A 17222-nucleotide genomic window follows, 5' to 3' on the forward strand; every position below is an offset into this window, starting at 1 on the left:
CTTAGGTGGTCCAGACTTGAGCATTCTCAGAGCAACAGCATCCCGTTGCCAGGGAAACTAAGGTCCTGTTCATGCTCACTTAGGTAAATTTGAAAATTTTACAGTTTCGCCCTGCTGTCCACAACAGTGATTTCTGGTGCATAAAAACATTTGGAAAGTACTCTTAGATGGTTGAGAATTTAATGGCTGGTTTGCGTTTTAGTGCAGACAGTGAACAAGAGTTTCATTAACAAACCCTAACCACTGAGAGGTATGAAAGTCATCAATATTATTTTATACAAAGTCTAGAGTTTTTCACATATAGGTCTCAAAATGAACCTTTTCAGTAGCCTGACTGCACCTGTTTACACACTTCGGCTCAATTTCTTTTCCCTTCTGTACTCGGTCTGGGATAGCTTGATCCACTTTCATTTACTCCGGCAAATGCACCTCTGCCCAAATCAGCATCTACTGTAAATGTCAGGAGCCAGGTTAAGCTGGTCGCCATTCATTTTTCAAGTTATGATATAACAATGGGATAATAAATCTCTTTCCTGGTCCAACGGCTTTCAGACTCACTTGTTTTTCTCCATACACAGTAAAATCAAAATTTTTTTCCCCGCTATTCTGAGTAGCCTTTAAGAAAATTGTCATCTTACTACTAAGTTGTCTCAACCTAATCAAATCCTATTTTTTTGTGGAAGCCTGGACGTTACCCTTCAATGAATGTATCATCTGGATACACAGCTAACGTCGGACTTAAGAACGGAATACCTCTGCGTTGAGCATAAAAAAGACCACCGCAGGCTGGACAATATGAAACGCCTTGGGCTCTGGAAGGATAAGAGTTAGCAGTCGTGGTGTTCCGTTGGCATGGCGATGAATGGATAATGACTGAATGTTCTTGTGGATGAAATATCTGTAGCGATCGATGGGGCTTTTTTCCCCCTCCACTCAGATTGCTGTTCTCCGAGAGAGGTGCATTGTGGAGACAGCGAGACTTAAGACTTGCTTAAGCAAAGGAAGATGGTGTACATACAGTATTTGTACGTTCTCCTTTTCTGGATTACGGTCTTCCTTTTGTCTATTTTTTCCCCACCACACACATACATGAACAATGGCAATAATGCCAATCCCAATTCCTACTTGCTCTTATTCCGCTATATGATGGAACACAATGCACTTTCTTCAAAGCACATATCAAGACCTTTTTGTGTCATGATCACTTCTCCCCCACACCCAACATATAGCCCTGTACACTTAACGCCTCTTTGTTGTATTGTTTGCCTGTGGTCTTCCTTATGTATTTTTTCCCCCCACATATACATGAACGTCAACAATGCCAATCCCATCTCCTACTTGCTCTTGTTCTGCTATATATTGGAACACAATGCACATTCCTGAACAAGTCATATGACAGAATGTGATTTCCTAATCCCCAAAAGCGCAGAGACGCACATACCAAGACAACAATGGTGCATGATTTCCTCATTGCATAGCAAGTCATCCCAGCGTTAGAAGTACACTTGAGATCATGTTTCACAGGCCAGCTCTCTGAGCAATGTTTCCGGGCACTGTTACTGACCTATGTCTCGTTTAGACACTTTTGCATTGACGGATACAAGGCAGCAATATTTTACCCGGGGGGACTTAAAATCATCCACAGGTAGCTTATCGCCATCATCATCCCATCAAAACATCAGGAAACTGTCATGTTCATCGTTGCCTGGCAACCCTGCTCTTTTCTCACATCACATCAAAGGCTCAGCTGGAAAAGTGTGGCTTTGACATCACCTCTGTGTGGACCTCCTTACACATGGGACACACACACACACACACACACACACACACACACACACACACATACACCTCTATGTGGACCTCCTTACGCATGGGACACAGACGCAGAACCTGTATGGGGCTGAATTGTATGTAGCATAAGCTACCTATAGAATGCAGAACATAAGATATTGGACATTGGAGGACATATGCAAGTGCGCATGAAAATACTATACATCGCCACATCATCACATCTTTCACATGGGACACAGATGCAGAACCTGTAGATGGATAGATACTTTATTGATCCCTAAGGGGAAATTTAAGAGCTGTATGGAGCTGAATGAAATTATATGTAGCATATGCTACCTGTAGAATGCAGAACATTATGATACATTGGATCTACGAGGACTTATGCAAGTGCGCATGGAAATACTAAACATGGCAACATTATTATGCACTATGCAAATCTGCTCACTGTACATGCTGTGAGTGTAGTCTATAGGTTATGCTGTATGTCTGGTATGGTATCTGCCTTTCGGCAATGTGCATACCATTTATTATTTATGCTGTGTGTTCTCCCAGCACCTCTGCACGTGTGCGCATATAAACAAGGATATTAGTCTCTGTCCAATCGATCCTTCTTGATCTCTCCTCCATCTTGCCTGTTTTTTTTTTGTTGTTGTTGTTGTAGTTTTTTTCTATTGTTGTCTTTACCCTGTCTTTTTTTCCAGTGTCTCTCTCTCTCTCTCTTTCCACCCCTCTGTTCATCTTTTCTTCTTTCTGTCTGTCTATTTGTATGCTTCATTTTTTTTTCAGAATCTGCCCTACCCCTGGGTCTCTTTCCTTTTCCCTATCATCACTCTGTTTTCTCTTTCTCTCTGTCTGTCTCTTGGATGTTTTAACATATATAAGTAACCATAGCCTTCGGGAGCTTTGATGATATGAATAACTGATAACTGATAACTGATAACTGATAAATGATAACTGATAAATGATAACTTATTTTATTTTGCGGCCCTTCACCATGCAAGTAGAATGCTCCATTGACTTGCAAGTAGAATGCTCCATTGACTTCCGTCGAGGTCCGGTTCGCCCTGTCCGTCCTTTTTTTTCCCCCGATAATGACCAGCGTTCTATACATTATCCCTTACTTAATGCATGCATTAATGTTGTGTTTCTCCCCCCCCCCCATCTCTCTCCCGCAGGTCCCCCCTCACATGGGCCAGATGAGTGGGGTGCCCGTGATGACCCCCCAGCCCATGATGTACAACCAGCCTGTCCTCAGACCCACCAACCCCTTTGCCCCCATACCCGGAGCCCAGGTACGGTATCTCGCAACGCCGGCCAAAACCAAAAGCTGAATTCCTCCAGCCCACCTCTTGAGTCAAACCCCTCATAAATTCGCCAGGCATAGACCTAGAGGGAGTGCTTTGGCTTTTTTTTTTGCTACATCTTGCAACATCAGGTTTTCTGAGAATTTGGGCCAGTTTGTTTTGTGCATAGCCCTGCCAACAAACCAGCAAACAGACAGACACAGGTGAAACCCTAACCTAGATTACAAAGAGAGAGAGAGAGAGAGAGAGAGAGAGAGAGAAAGAAACATAGAGAGAGAGAGCCTCCTGCAGTCGTAGTTGCATAAGCACGCAGGAAAGTGTGCATTTGCTCCCATGCACGGCATTTGTGAAAGACGCACAGAAACATCAGTGGCGTCAGAGCCACAAAAGGCTCCGGAACGGGGAGCGCGTCCCCTAAAAACAGCCCGAGCGCAGTGGCAGTGACCTTCAAGGCTGAGCGGGTCTGGGCTAGACGGAGCACGAGCTGCCATTTGCCTCCGTGTTTTGTGTTCGTGTTTGCCTTCCCCTTCATGCCACACGCCGCCGTGTAGGTCTGCGTCTCTCACAGAACTGAATGTAAATCCCAAGCAGTGTTGACTCGGTACACGGCTCACCCCGCTTTGGGGATAAAGGAAGGAGAGAGACAGAGAGAAGCCCCTTTCACATTCAGAAACGATACATTAGCGTTTAAGAAATAGCGGGTTCAGGGGATTTCGCAATGTGAAAGGTAGACGTGTTCTGGTCCCGGGGTTGTCTGAAGCGGGTTTCAGAGGCGAGTTATGGGAGGCGTTGCCTAGCAGCACGTCACACGCAATTTGGGAGTGAACAATGACGTTAAGCATGCCTTGGACCTCGGAGATAAACTGATAAACACAACTGTCATGCTAGTTCTACGTGGTTTAGCTTCCAAATGATGGCGGGCCACTTGTTATGTTATTTGAATGCCAAATGAGGTCCTTTTGTCTGTCGAAGTCATATTTCAGTGTGCTGAGTCCTGAACAACTTCTGCTCTGACAGTTAGCTCGTTGGCTAGTTAGCTATCATTAGGCAAACTTTCTGACGTTTCTGGCAGCAGACGGTTTTGGTAACCTAGCAACAATAAACACTTGACCGAAGTGCTGAGAAAAGGAGGTTCAGGGCACTCTCAGCATAAAAAACGTGATTGTTGGACACACATATATATCTATGGACACAGCAGCTAAAGTTATCCTAGTCTCTTGTGTGTTTCCTGTATTTTAACCTCCTGCCTGGCCAAATACGTCATCAGTCACACACCCCTAATAGCGGGGTTGACCTCTGTTCCTTTCATATTCAACACGGCTCGGCTCTGATACTACCCCCCGAGACGGGTTGGATTGCCGAGGCGGGTTGACTCCCCACCCCGTGTCGTCAATGTGAAAGGAACAGCCTTAACGTTAAATTCGGCTGATTTAGCGTTAAATTCGGTGAATGTGAAAGGGGCTAGAGAGAGAGAGAGAGAGAGAGAGAGGTGGGGGAGGGGAAGGATACAAAATAAATATCGAGCTGTGCTTCTCACCTGATCCATCACAGCCTCCTAAAGCTTTGAGCGGTGAGTAGCTTTGACATTGTTGTTTAGTTTCAGACATTCTGTGTTGCAGCAGCACTTGTGTCTGGCATCTCCATATCCAGCACACGTATACAAACACACCAGGGCGTTATTTTATTTCTACCTGTCTTGCAGCAGTGCTTGTGTCTGGTATCTCCTTGTCCAACACACATATACACATACATGCATCAGCATGTTATTTCATTTCTAGCTGTCTTCCAGCAGAAGTTGTGTCTGGTATCTCTGTATCCAAAACACACATATTCACATACACCACTACGTTATTTAGTTTCTACCTGTCTTGCCTTACAAGGCAAAAAAAAAGAAATAAAAGCTCAAGTGCCTTAGTGTTGGGCATTAAAGCCAGCACACTCTGCTCCCTACATTTCTTAGTGCTCTCCAGTGGCCTGCTTCAGACAGAAAATGATCTGGATGCGGCAGCTGTGTGTGTGTGTGTGTGTGTGTGTGTGGAGAGAAGGAGACTGCAGCTGTGGAAAGCTTCAGTGTTTGTCTAAGAGCCAGTGTTGAGCCTCTCGCCCTCTTCAGACACAGATGAGCTTAGAATACAAATTGTGAGCTGTTTTAACGATGTTAGCGGCGGCGTGTAGCGCTGGATGCTAAACTGCATTAAACACATGAAGTAAATGAAATCTGCTCTCCAATTTACCATAAGACTTACACACCACCTCTAGTAGCTTACACACTCATTGTATTTCTGTGCACCTTGTTAGATAAGGGAGGTTGTCAGATCAGCAAAAGCCTAAAGCTGTGAACACACACACACCACACACACCACACACACCACACACACACACACACACACACACACACACACACACACACACACACACACACACACACACACACACATATATATGGATGACGTTAGTGTGCTGAGAGTCTGTGTGGAGGACAGTCGCTCCGCTCTGGAGAGCACTGGGACTCTTGTTAATAAAGCGTGTGGAGATGTCTTTCCTGCTGTGTGCATACAAGTCAAACAGCTTCTCTTGTATGCGTAGGGCTCCACCCAATGGAATGTGGACAGCGTAAATGAGGTAGAACCCCACCCACCCCCACCCCCCAACTGAACTACCTCCTAATACCCCACTGGCCGCCTCTTGGTTTTAGGCTAATACTTAACTCATTCTGCCCCCCCCCCCCCCCCCCCCTGTTGTGTGTGTATGGCTCTTGCTCTGCCTCACTGACTCTACTGTATATATACTGAGCAAACACAATTGCAGCACAAGCACAATCATAATTGCTCCCATTTTTCATGAGTTGAAAGTAGAAGATGCGAGCGTTGTTTTTTTTTTTTTTTTATGCACACAAAAGCATGATTTGTTCATACAGTAGATTTGGTCTAATCGTTATTCGTGAGCACGTCACCTTTTTACGTTGGGTTTTCGCGGGCAGCAGCTCTGGTGAATATCGGTGCAAATCGGCGCACCAGTTGCACGCTCCCTCTAAGCTTCCCCAGGCATCAGTGGCATGGTGTTGTGTGATAACACTGCATTTTTGAGTGCCATTTTGTTGACCCCTGTGTGTGCAATAATCATGCTTTTCAATCAGCTTCTTTTTAACGTCACACGTGTCTAGTGAATGGATTATCTTGTCAATGGTGACGTGCTCACTAGGTACTGCATGGGTTAAAAATGAAGGTTTTTTTTTTTTACGTCAATTCATGAAAAATCGGAGTGAAAGCAAGTTGTGTTTCAAATTGTGTTCAGTATATCTGCTTCTCCTCCATTTCTCTCTCTCTCTCCCTCCTGTTCTTTTTCCATGTCTTACTGTCATGGTCTGTCTCACTTGTGTGTGTGTCTCTGTCTCATGTTCTCTCTCTCTCTCTCTCTCAATCTCTCTCTCTCTCTCTCTCTCTCAGTCTCATGTTCTCTCTCCTGTCCTTGCTGTTTTCCCCTTTTCTGCTTATGGAAGGTTTCCTCCTAATGTTGCTGATGTTTACATTTTTCAGCCCAAATCACTGACGTTTGAGTTAAATCCCTGATCTCTCCTTCCTTACACCCCCCCCCCCTCCCCCTCCCCCCTCCTTCTGTTGTTGCGCTGTTGGGAGCCGTCAGTCCAGGGGAAAATGCCTACCGTCACAATCACACTGGTTGCTGGGTCTGCTACTAGTGTGTGTTTATGTGGGGTGTGTGTGTGTGAGGGAGATTGTGGGGGTGTGTAACATCACCTTTATGAATTCAGTGACATTCACTCATACATTCCTCTCTCTCTCTCTCTCTCTCTTTTCTCTCTTTCTTCTCTCTCTGTCTGTCTCTTCTTGCTGTTTTTAGATGCAGTTCATGTAGTACCGACGAGGCGTCAGCGTGTGCCAAAAGTGACGGCAAAACCCGCAGCACGAGCAAGAGAGAGAGAGAGAAGAGGAGAACCTTTCAACACCAAATACCGGAGGAGACGAGTCTAAGATGAAGCCCAGGGGAAGGAGAGAGAGAGAGAGGGAGAGAGAGAGAGAGGGAGAGAGAGAAACAGAGAAAGACAAAAAGCTCCAAGGTGGGAGATGGGAGAAGTGTTATGTGTGTGTGTGTGTGTGTCTGTGTGTATAGAATAGTGTGTGTACTTGTGTGTATGTGTATGTGTGTGTGCTCGTGCGTGTGTGTGTGTTTATACATGTGTGTCTTACCTGTGCACCAGTCTGAAACAGCTCTCCCAGATCACACACACATAAATCAGCACACACAATGTGTCAGGACCCGTGTTGGTCGAATACCATGCGTTCTAAATGGCCTCACTTTAGGTGTGAGCCGTTTCAGGAAATCACTGCAGCACTGAGATTCATTTCTATCTGTGCGGAGTAACATTTGTATTTGTGCACTGAACATACATTTTGTAAATGTATATTTTAGGCTGGACCCATTCAGTGACTTTTTCTTTTTCTTTCTTTTTCTTTTCACCGTCTTCTCTCTGGGTTGTTTTCAGGTCATTTGCGATGCTTTTTCATTTGGTTTCATCATCTCTGGCCCTGGAAGCTAGGTGTGTCTCCATCTTGCTGGAGTTGTCAGGCTTTCCTGCATTCTAATGCGTTTTCCCCATCTAAGCAGTCGTGCAAAGAGAAACGGAATGTTTCCCAAGAGACGGAACTTGCGTTGCTTGACACGCATTTGCGCAACATCGTTCTCTAGAACGGTGTGTAAGTCATCCGTTGTCACCTCCACCCAAACTACCCCTTAAATGAATCGTTTGACTCGACGTCCTCGTACGGTGAATGTGTGTCTTTTGAGAAGCCCCATCGTCCGTGTTCAACCATAAATCCCTTCTTTATTACTGTATTGTAATGTGCTCTCTTGCTGTATGTATGTGTGTGTGAGCAGGAGATGCTGGATAATAGGGAGATGCTGTTTCAGACTTGGTGAAGGTCATACTCACACACACACACACAAACACACACACTCTCTCACGCACACGTATATGTATGGACACATACACACACAGTTCCAGGTACACAAAAATGCCCACGCATGCACACACACACACACACTCAGCAGTCGGCTTAAAGACTGGATGTGAAGTCTCTCATGACGTACATTAAGAGCATGTTTGCCCATCTCCTTCCTCACTGGACTCCCTTGTTTTCTTGTTTTTTTTTTCTTTGTTTGTTTGTTTATTTATTTGTTTGTGTTTGTCGCCAAAGGCAACCGAGAAATGTTTGTACGCACTCTGTGTGTGTGTGTGTGTGTGTGTGTATGTTTTCCTCCTCTTCTGCTGTCTCCTGTGAAGCGTGTAGCACCGTCAAAAATATATCGTCTCCAAAAAACATTGTTACCTGTTAACCCCTTCCGGCTCCCAATTTCACTGTAACATTTTCAGCCATAAGCAGACTGATGGAATGAGAAAGGGGAAGAACAGCAAAAAGCACTCAATGGCTCCCCTAGTGGTAGCATCAAAATCTTGTGCTAGGGCAGAAGGTCCCAATGGGGAATATGGTGATTTGATTTTGCTGTTGTCTGTTTAAGGTGTGGCTATTATTACTGCCCTTTGTATTTCAAGAAGTCGAAATAGTCGGTGGTTTGTGTGACGCGTCCATACACGATAAGCCAGACCTCTAATGTCCTCAGAAATGTAATCTTTGCTTGCCAAATCAATGTAGCCGTTGTGAAATAGCAGGATTGAAAACTGTTACTCTTCATCAAACAAACCAAAACCAACTGAAATTCCTACAAAACTTGCTAAAAATCTGTATGACCATCTTTGTTACTTTCAGGACGGACTGATCTATGTCTGTATATGTATGTGTATGGTAGTTGTTTTTATTTTTTATTTTTTATGGTTTTCTTTGCATGTCATTGCTTGACATTGTATCTGCGATTTGTATTGTTTCCTGAAGGGGACATGTATGGAGCTTCTAATGTGTTTTTTTCTTCAACCAAAGCATAAAACGCAACCCATCTCACAGCGTTTAATCGCTGGTGGGTGTGTCTGTTATTTTTTTGTTTTGTTTTCTGGGTGTTTCTGCCGATGCGTCTGCTTTTTAGACTCTCTCCTTCAGGTGGCCTTCTCTTGTAAGCCCCCCCCCCTTCCCCGCCCCCTTTTTTAATTATTATTTCAAATTACTGAAGAAGCAAATCCTTGCACTGATCAAGCCGCCGGTCGTTGACAGTAGCACAGTCTGTTGGCTAAAGGAGTTAGTGGCATTCCTCCATTGGTCAGAGGTCTCCTAGTAGCCTCGCTTTTGGTTGGATGCGGATTGGTCGTGTCGAGAAGAATAAACACTGCAGTGTGTGTTGTCGAATGTTTCGCCTGCCTTCCTTCCTGAAGGATGAGGAAGGTTTGAAGGTCTCCCATTCTGTGGGATTGAGGTGTGTAAGGATGTGTGTGTGTGTGTGTGTGTGTTTTTTGTTCTTTTTTTCTCACGGCAAGTGTTGGGTGTCGTCGTCGTTAAGCGTTGTGTCCTTAGATGCACCTTCGGGTTGTTTGTTGTAGTGGGAAAAATGTGGGGTGGGGGTTCCTTTGGTTGGTTGTGCGTTAGGCCGGTAGTGCAAATCAATAGCAGAAAAACAGGAGGAGGTCGATAAACACATTTGCACATTATTCCCCTAGATAAAAAAAACCCCGCCCTGTTTACAGCGTGTCACAAACGACGAGGAGGAGAAAACGAAGCATGGACAGTCTTTAAACAAAATGCACCTTTCCTCCCTCCTCTTTTCTGATATCATCATTATTTTTTATTCTTTTTTTTATTTTATTTTTTTATTATTATTCTTTTTTTTTATCAATCCTACTGGATTCTGAGTAATGACGCTGCAAAGCTGTGAACACACAAAGCAAGATTTAACAAGTAAAAAAAGCAATGAAGTTTTTAAACATGCACATGTATATGGAGGGATGGAAAAACACCAGACAGGGTATCCTCTTCTTTTCCTCTTGGTCGGACATAGCTCTCATCGTAGCTCCCTCCAAACACACACACACATCCCACCGACCCCCCCCCCCCCCCCCCCACGACCCCCCCACCTGTCCCTTTCCCCCCCACAGTCGTACTCACCTGTGTCTTCATATCCCGATGTGCACCTGTGCTCCTAAGTGGCCAGTCCCCTAGTCTTTAAAACGTGAGTAGTTGGAGTCCCGTGCTGTTGTGGTGTTGTGTCCTGGTCCTGTTGTCTATCTGTTAGCTAGTTCTACAGATGCCCCCCCACCCCCTGTCACCACCTGCCCTCTCCTGTCAGTAGTAACCCCCCCCCTTCCCCCCCAGTGATGATCTGCTGGCTTGTTTTCCCTGGTAGAAACCCCTATTTTCCTCCCCCAGGGGGCTTCCCCATTGCCCCCTCTGTGTGATAACTGTGTGTGTATGTGTGTGTGTGTCGTTATGTTTCACCCTCAGAAGGCATCTCTATGTAGATCATGTGCTTTATGAAACGGTGAAACGTGAGGGGGGAGGGGGTGTTGGTTTCCCGGTCCTCCTGGTCTGGAGGTTGAACGTACCGAAGGACGCCAAGAGTACGGGAAAGTGAGGGCGAGTGTGAGAACTGAATAATCAGATGGGTTGTTGTCAAACCTAGGCGTTTTTTTTTTTTAAGTATCGGTGCTGGGTCTAGTCAGGTTACTTGTCCTGTGATGGTCTATATGTTTGGCTAGCCCACAAGATTTGCCCCATGCGCTTAATGGAAGGATTCAGGTGTTGTGGCTGCAGTAGAGCGAGATCGAGATCACACAAGTTTGGATGGTTAGTCATATTTAGTATGTGTGTGTGTGTGTGTGTGTGTGTTGGGTGCGTGTGTGTGTGCGTGTGTGTGTGTTAGTTGTGATCGTGTGCACCTGAGCTGGAGGTATCTACGGAGGTTACTTCCAGCGACCTTCAAAGAGACTTGTAGATGTCGTCGTTTTTTCGAACTTTTTCACAGCGTGTTTGGCACAGCGGTTGATGAGCACAGTTTAATCAGATTTTTTACCACTTTTCGTCCTTGTGTTTGGAAATCTGTCTGTTGTTCTTATTCTTCTTCCTTCTTCTCCTCTTCCTTCCTCCTTCTTCTTCTTCTTCTTCTTCTTCTGATTCTCCCTCTTCTCCCTCTGTTAGCGTTCCTTTCTATCTGTTCAAATCGTTTTGCATGGATCCCAGTCCTGCCTGTATAGTGGAGGTCCTTGTGTATCTTGAGCTGGTTTTCATTGAGGGGAGGCGCATGAACGAAGGGGGGAAAACTTCTTTTCCCAAAAGAGGCCCCTTTTGGTGTGCTGACTGCATGGTCCGTGTCGTGGTGTTGTTACCTACCAGGTTCCCTTTAAAAGCGAACAAAAAAAAGCATGATCTTCTTCTCTGTAGTCCTGTTTTTTAAAATCTAACTCGTGTTTTAAGTGTCTGGAATAAACAATAGGGGTGGGGAGGAGGGGCACTTGTTTGGGTGTGTTTCTCGAATTGCCACGTGTGGAATGGCCATGCTATGGCCACCAACTCTGGACAAGAGACTAGCAAAGATGGTGACGGTTAAGGTGGACGAACGCCATCTTTCCCAAATCCGACTAGTCATTGATGTCATTTGATGTAAGGATGTGAAATATACGAGGTTACACTCGTACCATTATCTTAAATTGGCATGGCTATGCACCATCAAAAGTGACAATGTTGATGCTCATTTTTCGAAAGAGGTGCTTGCTCTTAGTGAGTTTTAATATTTGATGTCCTTTTTTTTTGTTTTGTTTTTAATAATCCTTCTCATTTTGCAATAGCTATTCCCGGGACCTCAGTCATCGTCGTATTGGGATGTCATGGGTTTCCCTGGTCCTATAATGGGCCATAGAACCCTACCATCATTTTTTATCTTAAGAAATAACCTCAGCTATCGCATAGCGAGTTTCCATACTGGTGTCGGTCCATGCCATGGTCATTCGGCAATGGATGGCAAGTTAGGAAACACATTGTCATTATCTTGTTTCCCCTTTGCCAGTTTGTAACTTGACCGACCCAAGTTTGGAGGATGTCAATGCGACTGTGGCCCCTTGGTGAGTCCATACCGGATTCATTGTGTTACTGAAAAGCCTAAGCCCACCACTATCCCAGAATCCACTGCATATCCACAGCATAGCCGCCCTCCCACATGACATCCCAACAGGCTGCTACTCTTGGTCAAGTGTAGTGTCTCTCTATCTGTGTTATCAACAGGGGAATATGTAGGATGTATGGTGTGTGTGTGTGTGTGTGTGTGTGTGCGAGAGAGAGAGTATGAGTTTGCGTGTGTGTGTGTGGTCCTCCCCACCTTTCAGTCATCAGGGAACTTCTGAGGAAGCGGTGTGGATTTAATTGTTTTATTTTGTTTCGTTTTGTCCGTTTTCTTTTCTCTAATCTCGTGCTCATATGTTACATTGGTTTGTTTCTAAACTTGTGCGTTCATTTGGACTTTAACTGCTGCTTCATACGGTCTGTATATAAATATACATGTATATCTCCATACTCTGCAACATATTATTTTCTTTTTTTTTCCGAACATGACAAATATTTGCATTATATAGAGATATTATATCCTATAGATTCTTTTGTTTTTATTTTGACAGTCAAGGCGGATGATGTTCTCTGCCCTGTTAGTCCATAGTCAATGCCAAATGAGGTTGGAGAATCAGGAGTCATTACTTTTTTAAATGTTTCATGTTGGTTTCCCCCCTTTGTACATTTTGTATTTATTTATGCAAACATTAAGGATTTTAATAAGCATGGAAAAGAAACAAGACATCATGGGCTTTTTTATTTGACTTCATTTTTTTTGTTGTTGTTTTTGGTTTATATCAGAAGAAATAAATCATTTTCCATTCCTAAAAAAAAACATTTGTATGTTTTTTGTTTTTGTTCCATCATTGTGTCAAGCCTCTCTAAAATCCTTTGTTTGAGTCCGACAGTCAGAGGATTATCCTTCACTCTTATTCTTTACCTGCAGGATTGGGACCAGTTCTGTGTAGGCCCCTTTGGCCACTGTAACCATCGGTGGCCGTAAAAACATGGACAGTTGCATGCTCAGGTCAAAAGGGAATTCACTGGCAGGAACTGAAAATGAGGTGGAGATTTAACCAAATATGGTCGATTCTGAAGATTTGATTATCAGTTTACTACGCATGCTCTGGCTTTGAAAAGCACTTATGTCACCGACTCTGGCTATGAGGTTGCAAATATGACCAATTTGGGCTTCATTTCTTCACACGTGACCATGCTGCTGTCCATGTTTTTAGGGGGTTTTTTTACGGCCATTGATAAGCATATCCAGCAGATATGCTCAAACGGTCCCGTACCTGTAGCTAAAGTCTATGTCATCACTGTCTTCACAAAACAACTGCCGACCCAGGTGATCACTGTTGCTTTCTGGAGTTGTGTCCTACACGATTCCTCCCCTCCCCCCTCGATTGAATAAATGTCAGCGTTTGTGTTTGTTTGTTTGTTTTGGGTTTTTTTTCCGTTTGTTTACCTTTTGATCAAATTTGCACTTCATATATACCCCTGCCTTACAGAACAGAACGTGGGTTTGTTCTGGGACCCGGTGACAAGAAGCATGCTTTTTTTCTTAATCTACCCTTTCAGCTTGTACAGTACTGTACTTTCTACATGTTTAAATGTCATGATATTGATGATGATTAATGATGATGATGATGATGATGATGCTGTGATTGTGGTTTTCATTGTTGCATATGTTGCATGAGGAGAATGCCAGGTTGTGCCCTCAACCCAAGCCAACACCAACCCCCCTATACTGTCCTGTCCAGTCCAGGTAAAACCACGGGTGACTACAGCCGATTCCGGAGCAAAGCTGAAGGATGAATCGATCGATCAATCAATCACTGAATGTTAATTTTGCTTTTGGAGCGAGTCGTTGGTATTTATTTGTTTAAGTTTCCCATGAGGAGATAGCCTCTTTCCTCTTGACCTGATGTTAATCTTTCCTATCGATTTGGCTAATCTGTGATTGACTCATCGTTTAGCCAATAAGTCTCTGAACACGAGGGTTGAATTCTGGAGCTCAATCGGTGGGCATCACAACATGATTGATTGGTTTCATTTAGGCTCAAAATCGTATGTACTATGCGAGTCCAATCACAGTCAAAGATGGGGCACAAAAATCCATCCACCGGAAATCAATTCAACCCCCTGCCTCTCCCTGATTTCCTCTTCTCTCTTAGTAGGTTTAGTGATCACAAAGCAGGAGACACGAGGGACAAGGCAACCAAGGGGGGGACGTTTATTAGCAAATCCGGTTCTGATCCGATCATGTTCTGCCGCAGATCCGTTGGACTCTGTCTGCAGGGCCTCTTCAACGGGCCTCGGCTCTTCAGGAAGAGCTGTTTCTGCTAAGAAATGGCCCGGTCCGTTTAGGCGTCCTCCCAACAGAGGTTGCTAGACTACAGGGTGTTGCTACCAGTCACTGGTTTGAGGGATCTCCTAGAGGAGCCTCTCGTTGGAGATGTGAGTTTTCACTTGGTCAACTTTTGAGACTCATGGCTCCGTTTTTGTAGAACTTAAGTTGGCAAGACCTAAGCTATATGTTAGGGCCCAAAGGTCTCGTAGGCTGCTTTCGCCCCTTGTGGCTGGAATGCCTCTGGGTCCTCCTGTTGCACGTGGCGCCATTTTGTTAGATATGAATTTGATGATAACTCTCTAAACTGCCGCCATCCGAGTACGGTAGCAATGTACTGAATGCACAGTTAATGTGTGTGCGTGTTTCTCGTTTTTGTATACAAAAAGCTTCTCCCAAAGGGGAAAGGGAAAAAAATTAATAAAACGTGCTAAAAAGTCTACATCTACGCCAAACTTTAACTTGCTTATGAAACGGTCTGCTGTTGCTACCCCACAAATCCTTTCAAGTCATCGGTGAATTAAGCGTTATGACCTGATGATTTTATTTTTTCCAGCCTAACGGTGTTGCACCTGAAGTCCACTCGACCTGCCTGCTAAAGTCCTATTGATCAGGACCAAGACGTGACAAGATCTCTCTCTTTTTTTTTTGGCCATTGAATTATCATGTTTTTTCTTTCTTCTGCATGTGCTGTTTTTTAAATTTCGGTTTTTAAATGGACTTGCTTGGGAATGGACGTTTGAGAACATCCAGTGACGTTTGCTCAGACTAAGTATATATGGTGCTCATCTCATGGTCAATTTGATGGGAGAGTTGTTTCACTTTGTTAATTTTGTTCCGTGGTGGATGGTTGTGCAGATTCTTATTTTTATGTTTTTTTATTATTTTTTTAAAAACTCGTACATATTTGGCCAATTTTTTTGTATGTTATTTCTGTTTGTCTGTTGTGTGGTCTGTACCTGTGTAGAAACACTTTATGGTTGCAAGATCTTGAGACATGAAACCATGAGTGATATACCATGTGAATAAATGTTTTTTCTCCCACATTTTTCACTAATTTCTTATTAATAAAAACACGTTTGTAGCTTTGAATGGAACTGCAAGCCGCCTCCGTACATTGACGTGTCCCTCACTGTTGTGTGTACCTCTGCTTTATGGGCATACCTTCAGTGGGAGAGTTGGGAACGTTCTAACAAAAGATTCCGTTTTGCAAAAATTGCAAAGGTTCCTAACTTCCATGTGGTTTTTGATGAATCCAGGAATTCTTCATAGCCTTGATTTTGAAACATTCCCTTCACACTGGCGTTGCGGTACCTGCTGAAGGGTTAACAACTGAGACACATTTTCCTCAAATTACCTTGCATTCGTGATGTGGTAGAAAGTACAGTTCATTAATAGGTCAAAGTTGAAGTAGTGATGTAAGGCTGTATCCGGTTTTTAATGCATTCTACCTCAAAGGAATATGTCCAATTGAAACAAGAACTCATTATTGATGTCTGACATTTATTTATAGTGGTGGTTAAAGAGGTGTTTCATATTACCATTCGATATATTATTGATCTTTTTCAAACTGAGCCAGACATCCATCAGCAGAACTTATCCAAAGCCACGATCCAATTTACTCTTGATAATTGGGTTAAAAAAAAAAAGAAAAAGTGAAAAATAATTAAAGAATTGCTACATTGATCTTACATTGTGCTATGAAGGTTCATTAATTCATCGGCTTCGCTTGAGACCTGCTTGTGAGAAGAGGTAAAATTTGAACGGAACAGCCCACCCGCAACAACACTTGAACACTTAAGACATCTGAACATAATAACACTTCACTGAAAGGCCTGGTAAAAAGAAAAATAACTTTTAAGTGTGCAAAGGATGTCTGTAATAATAGTGGTGGCAACTTGAATAGCATAAATATAAAAGACTGAGAGCCTTCCCTTAGATATCCCCTGTTAGCTGTAGACCTGCGGTTTTTGAATGCAACCTTGATTACACTTTTTGAAGTGTTTGAGCTGAACAAACAAGTCAGAATGGCAAACCTGCACTAAGAGCCCTTATGATAAAAAAAAAAAAAACAGAAAGAAAATTTGCACAAATTCAACAAACAAGGAAAAACCAACCAGATCGGAGCATGTACAGGTGAGTCATTGATATTTCTATGGTTTGAAATGGATGGCAAATTCAGATTATGTACTCTTAAAACGAATGTGTTATACAATTTGTGTTTTTTCAACACATCTATTTTAAGATTATGGCTTGCACATAAGTAAAGATGTAGCATTTGTCTATATAAGTATTTACATCAAAATAAAACACTATAGTTTATCATGTATTCATACATTGATATTTAAAGGGATATTCCGCCATTTTTGGAAATACGCTCATTTTCCACCTTCCCTCGAGCAAAACAATCGATATTTACCTTGTTCCCGTTCATCCAGCCATTCTGTGAGTCTGGCGATACAACTTTTAGCTTCAGCCTAGCATAGATCATTGAATCGGATTAGACCATTAGCTTCTCGCCTCCTAGCTTCATGTTTAAAAGTGACTACGATTTCTGGTAATTTTCCCATTTAAAACGTGTCTCCTCTCAAGTTAGAAAGTGCAATAAGACCAACTGAAAATGAAACCTGGCGTTTTTCTAGGCTGATTTGACATGGAACTACACTCTCATCTGGCGTAATAATCAAGGCAACTTGCAGCTACTGGCACTACTACTGCTTGTTGTCTATGGGGACTATTTTCAGATGCTGCGTAAGATATCACTGCGCCTATGGTACGTTTGCA

At 43.4% G+C, this 17222-nt stretch overlaps 1 protein-coding gene across 6 annotated transcripts in view; it reads left to right on the forward strand.

Moving 5' to 3' along the window:
- The window catches only part of si:ch211-200p22.4 (phosphatidylinositol-binding clathrin assembly protein), an 80157-nt gene extending 64673 nt beyond the window's left edge, over positions 1 to 15484 (forward strand). For 5 of the 6 annotated variants that reach the window (XM_062515684.1, XM_062515686.1, XM_062515685.1 and 2 more), the window contains 3 exons: positions 2967 to 3083; positions 5682 to 5717; positions 6954 to 15484. In XM_062515684.1, coding sequence (XP_062371668.1) covers positions 2967 to 3083; positions 5682 to 5717; positions 6954 to 6968 — 168 coding nt within the window. In that variant the 3' untranslated portion in view covers positions 6969 to 15484. The remainder of the gene's footprint in view (positions 1 to 2966; positions 3084 to 5681; positions 5718 to 6953) is intronic. The other variant, XM_062515689.1, reaches the window with a different exon arrangement.
- Positions 15485 to 17222: the final 1738 nt, after the last annotated feature.

This window comes from Sardina pilchardus, chromosome 16 (assembly GCF_963854185.1).
Source record: "Sardina pilchardus chromosome 16, fSarPil1.1, whole genome shotgun sequence".
Taxonomy (NCBI): domain Eukaryota; kingdom Metazoa; phylum Chordata; class Actinopteri; order Clupeiformes; family Clupeidae; genus Sardina; species Sardina pilchardus.